This window comes from Etheostoma cragini, chromosome 24 (assembly GCF_013103735.1).
Source record: "Etheostoma cragini isolate CJK2018 chromosome 24, CSU_Ecrag_1.0, whole genome shotgun sequence".
Lineage (NCBI taxonomy): Eukaryota > Metazoa > Chordata > Actinopteri > Perciformes > Percidae > Etheostoma > Etheostoma cragini.
In genome coordinates this window covers 249,952-261,066 of record NC_048430.1, presented here as the reverse complement: position 1 = coordinate 261,066, position 11,115 = coordinate 249,952, and the positions used below count along the sequence as shown (strand labels likewise).

The 11,115-nt window shown below is 44.9% G+C and overlaps 1 protein-coding gene across 1 annotated transcript in view; it reads left to right on the top strand.

The window, feature by feature from the left end:
- Positions 1 to 10,322, top strand: part of LOC117939677 — a 33,058-nt gene extending 22,736 nt beyond the window's left edge. The window contains exons 11-19 of the mRNA XM_034865166.1: positions 5,275 to 5,736; positions 5,933 to 6,196; positions 6,287 to 6,541; positions 6,633 to 6,881; positions 6,994 to 7,251; positions 8,695 to 8,991; positions 9,082 to 9,351; positions 9,986 to 10,066; positions 10,196 to 10,322. Coding sequence (XP_034721057.1) covers positions 5,275 to 5,736; positions 5,933 to 6,196; positions 6,287 to 6,541; positions 6,633 to 6,881; positions 6,994 to 7,251; positions 8,695 to 8,991; positions 9,082 to 9,351; positions 9,986 to 10,066; positions 10,196 to 10,262 — 2,203 coding nt within the window. The 3' untranslated portion in view covers positions 10,263 to 10,322. The remainder of the gene's footprint in view (positions 1 to 5,274; positions 5,737 to 5,932; positions 6,197 to 6,286; positions 6,542 to 6,632; positions 6,882 to 6,993; positions 7,252 to 8,694; positions 8,992 to 9,081; positions 9,352 to 9,985; positions 10,067 to 10,195) is intronic.
- Positions 10,323 to 11,115: the final 793 nt, after the last annotated feature.

The following is an 11,115-nucleotide window of genomic DNA, read 5'->3' as shown; positions in this document are numbered from 1 at the left end:
TATATATATATATATATATATAATGACACCAATAATTCTGAAAATAAGTTTAATAACATATATATACAACCATAATAACAACAATAATTAGACTGGATACTTTATTCATCCCACAGCGGTGAAATTTCCTTGTTACAGCAGCAAAAAAGCAAAACAAACAAACAAACAAGTAAACACACAAGAAAAACAGGCAAACAGTAGACAATGAACAGAAGGTAGACTGACAGTAAAGTGGCATCAAGTGGTTTTGTAAAGTGCGGTTGCCATAGTACAAGAAACAATATTGCGGTGTAAGTGACGTTAAAATTAAATTGAATATGTAATTAGAGTATACAAGCAAAAGTAGGTAGCCATAATATAAATTACTTTACAATAAATATATAAATATAAATATATTTACTTGTGACCATAAATAATATTGAAAAAGTGAGGTACTTGTAATGGAAAAATATAAATACAGATAATAAAGATATACAGAAAGTGTGTGGAGTAAAGAAAAAAAAAATCTAAAACTATTATCAGGTAGTTCAGGGGTTGTAGAGTCTGACAGCGGCCAGGATGTAGGACCTGCGGTACTTCTCCTTCTTACACTGGGAGTGTAACAGTTTGCTGCTGAAGGAGCTGCTCAGGGCTCCCACGGTGTCATGTAGGGGTGGGAGGTGTTGTCCATGATGGATGTCAGCTTAGCTAAACCTTCTCTCCCGCACTTTCACTATGGGGTCCAGAGGACAGTCAAGGACAGGGCTCACTCTCCTGATCAGTCTATTGAGTCTGCTCCTGTTGGTATTGAAAGGTAATTAGAAAGTCATCCTTTCCCTTTCCATCAAACTGTTTTTTTAATTTAACAACGAATATTGAACAACAAACTATCAGGCAAACAGTAAAAATGTTAATGAAATATTGATGTTCACGTCATCTTTTCCTGTTTTTGGCCATCTCCTCTTTAGAGCTATGTGAGTCAGTGATATCATTCATTATACAACCCATGTAATATAATTATAATTGAGACAATTGATGTTAAAATATAAAGTGAAGCCTTAATAATTTTATAGACACTTACATCATAGGAAAGTTTGCCAGGAGAACTTTGCATGACCATCTCCGTATTTGTTCCCCAAAACATGGTTTAGTTCTGCTCATAACATGAGGCAGAATATTTCACATTTCTATTTAATTGTGGATGGAGATACTTGGAGAGGCGTGATTGGGAGGAACGGCCTCCCTGATCTAAACCAGAGTGGTTGTCTGTTGTTGGACTTCTGTGCTAGTCGTGGATTGTCCATCACAAACACCATGTTCGAATATAGGCATGCTCATAAGTGTACTTGGTACCAGAGCACCCTAGGCCAAAGGTCAATGATCGGTCTTATAATCGTTTCATCTGATCTGAGGCCGTATGTTTTGGACACTCGGGTGAAGAGAGGGGCAGAGCTGTCAACTGATCCCCATCTGGTGGTAAGTTGGGTCAGGGGGTGGGGGAAGACTCTGGACAGACCTGGTAAGCCCAAACGGGTAGTGCGGGTAAACTGGGAACGTCTGGAGGAGGCCCCTGTCCGACGGAATTTCAACTCGCACCTCCGGCGGAGCTTTTCGGGCATCCCTGTGGAGGCTGGGGGCATTGAACCTGAGTGGACAATGTTCAAAGTTTCCATTGGTAAAGCTGCGGCGGCGAGCTGTGTTCTTAGGGTCTTAGGTGCCTCAAGGGGCAGTAACCCACAAACACCCTGGTGGACACCGGTGGTCAGGGAAGCCGTCCGACTGAAGAAGCAGTCTTTCCGGGATATGTTGTCTCGGAGGACTCCGGAGGCAGTTGCAAGGGACCGACGGGCCCGAAGGGCTGCAGCCTCTGCCGTGACAGAGGCAAAGCAGTGCATGTGGGAGAAGTTCGGAGAAGATATGGAGAAGGACTTTCGGTCGGCACCAAGGTGCTTCTGGAAAACCTTTCGCCACCTCAGGAGGGGGAAGCGAGGAATCATCCAAGCTGTTTACAGTAAGGATGGGACGTTGTTGACCTCAACTGAGGAGGTAATAGGGCGGTGGAAGGAGCACTTTGAGAAACTCCTAAATCCAGCTGACAGGCCCTCCGTGGTAGAGGTGGAAGTGGAGGATGATGGGGGATTGTCGTCAATTTCCCTGGTGGAAGTCGCTGAGGTAGTCAAACAACTCCACTGCGGCATAGACCCAGGGATTGATGAGATCCGTCCAGAAATGCTGAAAGCTCTGGGTGTGGAGGGGCTGTCTTGGTTGACACGCCTCTTCAACATTGCGTGGAGGTCTGGGACGGTGCCTAAGGAGTGGCAGACCGGGGTGGTGGTTCCCTTCTTCAAAAAGGTGGACTAGAGGGTGTGTGCCAATTACAGGGGTATCACACTTCTCAGCCTCCCTGGTAAAGTCTACTCCAAGGTGCTGGAAAGGAGGGTTCGGCCGATAGTCGAACCTCAGATTGAAGAGGAACAATGCGGATTCCGTCCTGGTCGTGGAACAACGGATCAGATCTTTACTCTCGCAAGGATCCTGGTGGGAGCTTGGGAGTATGCCCAACCAGTCTTCATGTGTTTTGTGGATCTGGAGAAGGCGTATGACCGGGTCCCCCGGTAGAAATTGTGGGAGGTGCTGAGGGAATATGGGGTGAGGGGGTCTCTTTTCAGGGCCATCCAATCTCTGTATGACCAAAGCGAGAGCTATGTCCGGGTTCTCTGCAGTAAGTCGGACTCGTTCCAGGTGAGGGTTGGCCTCCGCCAGGGCTGCGCTTTGTCACCAATCCTGTTTGTAATATTTATGGACAGGATATCGAGGCGTAGTCGGGGCCGGGAGGGGTTGCAGTTCGGTGGGCTTGGGATCTCATTGCTGCTTTTTTGCAGATGATGTGGTCCTGATGGCGTCATCGGTCTGTGACCTTCAGCACTCACTGGATCAGTTCGCAGCCGAGTGCGAAGCTGTTGCGATGAGCATCAGCACCTCTAAATCTGAGGCCATGGTTCTCAGCAAGAAACCGATGGAGTGCTGTCTTCGGGTGGGGAGTGAGTCCTTACCCCAAGTGAAGGAGTTTAAGTACCTTGGGGTCTTGTTTGCGAGTGAGGGGACTATGGAGCGTGAGGTTGGTCGGAGAATCGGAGCAGCTGGTGCGGTATTACATTCCGTTTATTGCACCGTTGTGACGAAAAGAGAGCTGAGCCAGAAGGCAAAGCTCTTGATCTACCGGGGAATTTTTGTTCCTACCCTCACCTATGGTCATGAAGGCTGGGTCATGACCGAAAGAACGAGATCCAGGGTACAAGCGGCCGAAATGGGTTTCCTCAGGAGGGTGGCTGGCGTCTCCCTTAGAGATAGTGTGAGAAGCTCAGTCATCCGAGATGAGCTCGGAGTAGAGCCGCTGCTCCTTCGCGTCGAAAGGGGCCAGTTGAGGTGGTTTGGGCATCTGGTAAGGATGCCTCCTGGGCGCCTCCCTAGGGAGGTGTTCCAGGTACGTCCAGCTGGGAGGAGGCCTCGGGGAAGACCCAGGACTAGGTGGAGAGTTTATATCTCCAACCTGGCCCGGGAACGCCTCGGGATCCCCCAGTCGGAGCTGGTTGATGTGGCTCGGGAAAGGGAAGTTTGGGGTCCCCTACTGGAGCTGCGACCCGATACCGCGGATAAAGATGGATGGATGGATGTTTGATTGTTTTAAGTTTTCAACCACACTGCCCAACAGTTTGAATCAACACATAACGTCTGCCATGTAAAACAAGACTGAAGTTATTTCCTAACGAGACAAGCTGTTACTATAGTGTAATAATTCATGTTATAATCATGTTTAACAAAAGGAAATAAATCACATTAACAAGCTCTTGGCCATAACAAGAGAAAACCACTAGGGAAAAAACTTGTCAACCGTAACAGCTGATATAGAAATGCGCCTGCAGCTCTGTATCATTATAAATTGATTATTTGAATCCATATATCTCATATAACGACATAATACAATACAGACAGATCGCCTTCACACACCTTATTGTACCTCTGGCGGTCCTACGCAATAAAGCTCGCTAAAACAGACGACCACTGGTTTAGTTGCGGGCTCATTCACTGAAGACAGATTTACACTGAAGACAGATCTACAGGCTTTCATCCACACGCGAGTCATGGCACTAGCACCTGCACTGGTCTCGCTAGCCGCGCTAGTCCTGGGGGGCAGAAACAAAGATGTGCTAGGTGTTGTGGATCTGAGCTCTCCTTCATCTCCTGGTTGCAGATGATCGGAGACCGTCCATGCACATGACGACTTTAACATTGTCCTTCAATGGAAATAATTTCCACACTTTCAGATTACTTGGAGCTAGCATAGACTGTTAAAGAAGGGAGTTAGCCGAATCTAATCCGAACCTCAGCCTGCTCAACTTGTGCAGAAACATTAAAATAGACATAACCAGCTTTTTTTAATTGTTTTTGAAAACTAAACAACTATAAAAGTCACACTTACTCCCACTATTTATTGTTTAAAAGGGCTATCCGAAGAGTGGGTGCATACCGCTGAATTCACTCTGATATTACGATGAAATGACAGGGTCAAATGCTGGAGAATTAAACGTTTAACCCCGCCCACATTGAGGTCTGCAGTCAGGGGCTTCTCGTAAGAGTCCTAAAATGATGTTCTGCTCTGATGGAAGATGAGTGTAACCCTTGTGTTGTCCTCCTGGGTCAAAATTAATACTTTGTAGACACCGTTTTTAAGTTTTTTGTTGCTTTTTTATAACGATTTTGGCACTTTTCCCCATTACCACCAGTATATTCACCACTAGAACCAACGTATTAACACTAGTTGAACAATCATTTTTGGTTAATAAACCTCATTTATATGAAATTATCTCATCTCTGTGTTAGAATAAAAGCAGAAATTATGGATGATTTTGAGTGACAGTTAAGATCAGAAAAACAAAGGTAATAAATCATCACAGACATGTCAGAGTTTAGTCAGGATAATGCTATAAAATGTTATAAAACAACCCAAATTCAATGAGTTAGAGATATTATCCTTGACTTCACTTGTGAAGAGTGTTTTATGGAACCATCCACGTTATTTTGGTCAATTTGTTTGAAAGAAACCCAAATATCTGATAAAGAAACTTCATGAATGGGTTGAATTTGACCCGAGGACAACAGGAGGGTTAAAGTTAAATTAGATTAATAATTTTATACAGGACAGACATGTTTAAGATGGAGTCCATCAGCAGTGTGTTGTTGTATTTATGCAGCTGAGATCAAATCATCACAAAATGTTTCCTTTTATTATTTCAGTTATGATCCTCGGTGGTCAGATCGATCTGAAGGAGTCAGGTTCTTTGTGAATCTGTTCTGTGCAGCAGAGAGAGAACAGCTGACAGGAGAGAAGACTCTGGAGCTGTTATCATCAGTGTGCACATATCAAACATTCCCTTTAAAACACTGGGGTTATAATTATTATGATGAGGATGACGACACCATAAATGAATATCAGAGTGATTTCCTGCTGGATCTGTGCTCCCACCTGAAGGACTATGAGACTGAATCAGGTCTGAGTCTCCTTCCATCATTACAGTCAGTTTTCCAGTCAGCTCCTGCAGTCTGGACCATAAACCTCTCAGAGAGAAAGAGCTCAATCCTCCTGGAAGTGCTGAAACTCCAATCAGAGAAGAAACCAGTGGAGCTGAGGGGCTGCTCAGATGAAGAGAGTGAAGTGAGGAGTTTCCTACAGTGTCTTCCTTATATCTCACAGCTCAGGTAAGTCAGACAAATACTGAATATTTAATAATAATATGTTGCTTCTGTAAGAAGAGATTTGTCATAAATCCATCTTAATAATAACCTGGGATTTAAATGTTAATTGACGGCCATTGTCCATGACATGGTTTGTTATGTATGGTTTTTAGTTTTGTCTTTGCTGTGTTCACACTTCCTCTTTGTTGTTGTGTTTCAGCGGTGATCCAGAGTTCTTCCAGAGAGCGTGTTCATTGATCTCTGTTAGATCCAGAAAGGAGGCCGAGCAGTTGCTCTCCCTGCTGCAGCTGCTGGGCTTCAGCCTGCTGTTAACAGGAGAGTTACGCAGGAAAACCTGCCGGTCTGTGGGGACAGTTGTCAGACTTTGTGGCTCTGATGTAAACCTCATCCTCACACCAAGAAAGATGTCTGCCAGAGGAGCCTCCCTCCTCTTTAGACGTACAACACAACTCCACAGTCTGAAGTACGCATTTATATTATTACTGTTTTTACTCCTGTAACCCTCTTCTCCAGTTTGACGTTCAGTTAGTGGTGAACTTTCCTTTATTTTCAGGCTTTCCATCGACATGGCCTTGTTCATGTGTCGATGGGTCAGAAGAGGGACTGCGGCCTGTCGGCTGACTATCGCAGAGCTTTCTGTCTCCTCTCAGACAGCCCAACCATCAGAGAGATTGTTGCTGAAGGTTGTCAGTAGTTTGGCTTCCCTGCTGAGATACTGGACAGTCAGCCGGTTGGACCTGACGGAGTCCTGTGTTCCTGCTCAGGGTCTCATCCCTCTGCTGCTTCATGAGGGTCCTCTAACAATGAAGTACAAGTCTGTCCTGAGCCTCATAAACACACACTGATAAATGTATTAATAATGTTTTAATAATCTACTTTCCTAACATTTGAATCTGCAGACTGAGTGAGAAGGTTTTGCAGCCACTACTCTCCCTCCTCCATGAAATCCAGGATGAGGTCTTGACCTGTTCCTTCTTGAGTAAGGTTGGTGGAGATCTGACGTCCTGCTGTCTGAACTGGGAGCTCCTCCACTATCTGCTGCAGCAGTCGTCAGCTCACACCATCACCGTGAACATGAGGAAGAACCGCTTCTTACAGGAGAGCGTCACACGTCTGCTTCCCTTTCTGGACAGGATTGTGTTTAAAAGGTCAGCAAGTTGTTGTTTTTTTAGGTTTTATCATATTTTATCATTTCCGTGTATTGTTGTGGCTTGCTTTCACTAAACAAAGTCTTCTGGTGAATACACTTTATGCTTTCAGACCCGGTCCCAGCTTTGTGTTGACCGCCATCAGAGAGATCTACAAAGCTCGAGCCAGTCCCGTTGTACCCAGTTTACTGAGGTCGTTGGATGATGTCATCAACCTGACCTGCAGAGAGATGGACTCGGAGGACTTTGCTGCTCTGCTCTTCACCCTCACACACAGTGACCGGGTTAAACTGAACCTCACGTGGACCTTTATACCAGCAGGGGAAATAAAGTCCATCGTCTTCATGCTGGACAAAGTCTCTCATCTCAGGTCAGACATTAGTCCTCGTCTATTTACCTCTCCCAGACAAACCGAAACATATCGCTCCCAATCATCATCATCTCTGAGTCCAGTTATCTCTGGAGAACTCCTGCTCCATCAACGTAACCCAAAATGGATCTTAATAACATATACAAGACATTACAATATAATTCATTATAAGATACTTTGGTTTTATTATTGTCTGTATTCATAGTTGTATTGTCCATCATTCTATCAGCAATATTCACATTTTACTCACCAAGTTATCAGCTGAGATCTGTGAGCTCGGGGCTAAAAAGAAGTCTGAAGGGTCAAGAAATACGAGCAGTCACACAGGTTGGAAACTAGCCAACCAGATTACTTAAACCACACACTGAACGTGAGCCTCGATGTCTGATAATCTCTCCCTGCACAGGAAAACTGTACGTACACAACTCCAGTCCAGTGGGACAGAGTTGAAGCGTCATGAATTAGTTTGTCTAACCTGGCGGTTTGTTCTTTGTTTCTCGGTCAATCGGAGCACTTTTCAGTCCCGATCTTTGCTATTAACATTATATACTCACCTAAAGGATTATTAGGGACACCTGTTCAATTTCTCATTAGTGCAATTATCTAATCAACCAATCACATAGCAGTTGCTTCAATGCATTTAGGGGTGTGGTCCTGGTCCAGACCATCTCCTGAACTCCAAACTGAATGTCAGAATGGAAAAGAAAGGTAATTTAAGCAATTTTGAGCGTGGCATGGTTGTTGAAGTATTTCACAATCGGCTCAGTCACTGGGATTTTCATGCACTACAATTTCTAGGGTTTACAAAGAATGGTGTGAAAAAGGAAAAACACCCAGCATGCAGCAGTCCTGTGGGCAAAAATGCATTGTTGATGCTAGAGGTCAGAGGAGAATGGGCCGTCTGAGTCAAGCTGATAGAAGAGCAACTTTGACTGAAATAACCACTAATTACAACCGAGGTATGAAGCAAAGCATTTGTGAAGCCACAACACGCACAACCTTGAGGCGGATGTGCTACAACAACAGAAGACCCCACCGGGGGGGCCAGAAAGAGGATACAATTTACAAGTGCATCCCACAAATCTCCATCAACTGCAAGATGCTATCCTCTCAATATGGGCCAACATTCCTGAAGAATGCTTTCAGCACCTTGTTGAATCAATGCCACGTAGAATTAATGCAGTTCTGAAGGCAAAAGGGGTCAAACACAGTCTTAGTATGGTGTTCCTAATAATCCTATAGGTGAGTGTAGGCTTCATGTTATTAATACTATTGGAAATAAAGGACAAAACTTCCATAATAAGTTCTAAAGAAACATCATTATCCTTTAAATTGACCTTTGTTTCTAATGCATGTGAAGATGCAGATCATTCTAGTATCTGATCACTGAAACTATCCATTTGGTTCTGTTATTTGTTAAATTAGTGGATCATTTCCTCTCAGTGTTGACAGGAATCAGCTGCTGAGCTTGATCCACTGCTGCGCTGCCTCTGAGGCCCAGCAGGGGGCAGCAGCCGGCCTGCTCAGGACTGTGAAGGACCGCCTGGATCTGTCCTGCTCCTCCAGTGTGGACCTGGATCATCAGAGGGACTCTCTCAGTCTGACTGCTGAGGACTGCAGGGCCGTCTCCACCATCCTGACACACAGCAGCCGAGACACACAGCTCATCTTGCAGGACTGTGAGCTGGAGGACAGAGGCCTGGACCTGCTGTTTTCTGTCCTACAAAGAGTCCGTCTCAGGTGGGAAAGATCAAGGACGTCTGAAAGCAGAGGAGAAGTTCTGGTTCATGTTTCTGCATTGTAACACTCTGCTCTGTTTCTTCTGCTCAGAGCAAGTAAAGCTGTCCTCCTCCGGCTGGTGTCCCTGGTTCCAGTGGACAGTGAGAGGGACTCAGTGAGACGGGCAGTGTCCCTCCGTACAGCCCTGGATGGACAACTGGACCTCAGTCACAGCACCCTGGATCAGAGGGCCTGTGGAGCTCTGGCCCTGATGCTGGACTACAGTGAAGAGCTGACAGAGCTGGACCTGAGTTACTGTGGACTCACTGACCAGCTGCTGCTCACACTCAGCGCACATCTGCACAAAGTCCACGTCCTGGAGTGAGTCAAACTACAAATGTCTTCATGTGTGCAACAGTGTTTATAACGCAGTGTCAGCTCTAACCGAGGTGGGGGTGTAACTTTATAAAATATGTATCACTGCGACCGGTAGAGTCTGGGTGATGTTGCTCAGTTTAACGAGCTGAGAGGACAGCAAGACGGATTCTGGAGAAATATTTCCTACAAACATAAATGAGTTGACCTTTTATATATCTTAGAGCACCAAACATGTATTATAGATTCCCCCTAATGTGCTTTCAAGGGCAGGAGGTGTTCAGGAGAGACTGAAGTTCCCGTCAGTGTGTAAATAACTTGTTTTAGAAGACATGTCTGTATATTCAGAGCTGTCTACAGAAAGCTGCAGTACAACAAAATACCAGACTTATTTTCTAAAGTGAGTAGTTTTCAGTTATTTTACTGTAGATTCCTCCAGAGAGCATCCACCTGGCTGAAGAGAAGCTGTAAACACAGAGAACTCGTAATAATTCAGTTAGCACGACACAATCGATCCTGATTATTAAGAGATGAGGGCGTTGGTGATTCGTCTAAAGTGGAAAATGTCCGTCAGCAGCAGCCGGCTGACATAATGTACAGTAGTGGATGTAATGTAATGATGTCTGTGTGCATGTTACAGTCTGAGTCACAATAACATCACCGATGCTTCAGCGGACATGTTACTCCGGCTGTCCATCGACCCGTCCACCGACACCGTGCGGTGAGCAGTCTTTAACTCGTGTCCCATTCATTAAATCAGACGAGCTGAATGACTTCAGATCAGTTAAATGAACCGCTCCTCGTATTATTCTGTGTGAAGAACGCCTGTCTCTCTGTTTGGGGTTTCTAGACTCTTCGGGAACAACATTGTGGACAGGTCTGTCTTCAAGGAGGACAAGCGGTTTGAGATGTGGTGAAGCAGCCGTCAGGGGGGCGCTGGTCTGTGGAAGATCTCCTTCCACCACCTCAGGAACATCGACCCATCGGTGTATCCATGGAAATGCCCCTCCCTACCTCAGAGAACTACTCACACCACAAACCTCGTGACGTTACCTTGGCTCCAGAAACCAAGCTGCTTCTTCTTCTTCTTCTTCTTCTTCTTCTTCTTCTGCTCTGCCGCTGCCCGACCCCCTGAGGCTCCTTCAGGGAGGCCAGAAACAGACTCCTGCAAAAGAAAACTAGGACTACAAGGTCCAGCGAGCCTTTGTGCCTACAGGAAGTAGACTGCACAACAAACTGGTACTGGATATATCAGCACTCAGCTATTTCATTTATTCATACATGCTTGTCATATTTCTTCAATGTCTGTCTTGTCTTTGTTTTTCTTTTTTTATCTTTTGTATTTATGTTTTAACTGTTATGCGGTAAGCTGAACACCTGGTCTTTATTTTGGGGGAAATAAAATGAAGAAACGTTCTAAAAACTCCGCTCTTTGTCTCATTGTTGCATGTAAACGTTAATGTTTTGTTTTTATGAGCTCCACCTTAATGTCTCAAAGCTTCTGTTCACTTCAATAACTAAATATATCTCACTAATAAATCTGGAAATGAACTCAACAGCTAGTAACTCTGGATATTATTCCACAGACCATCTCAACTGACTGATATTTATTTCCTATTGGACGGTTTTATTTAATAAATTATTACATATTGTCCTTCACAACATCTCAGAGAGGAATATTATACTTTTACTACTATCCATCCATCCATCCATCTTCGACCGCTTATCCGGTATCGGGTCGCGGGGGCAGCAGCTCCAGCAGGGGACCCC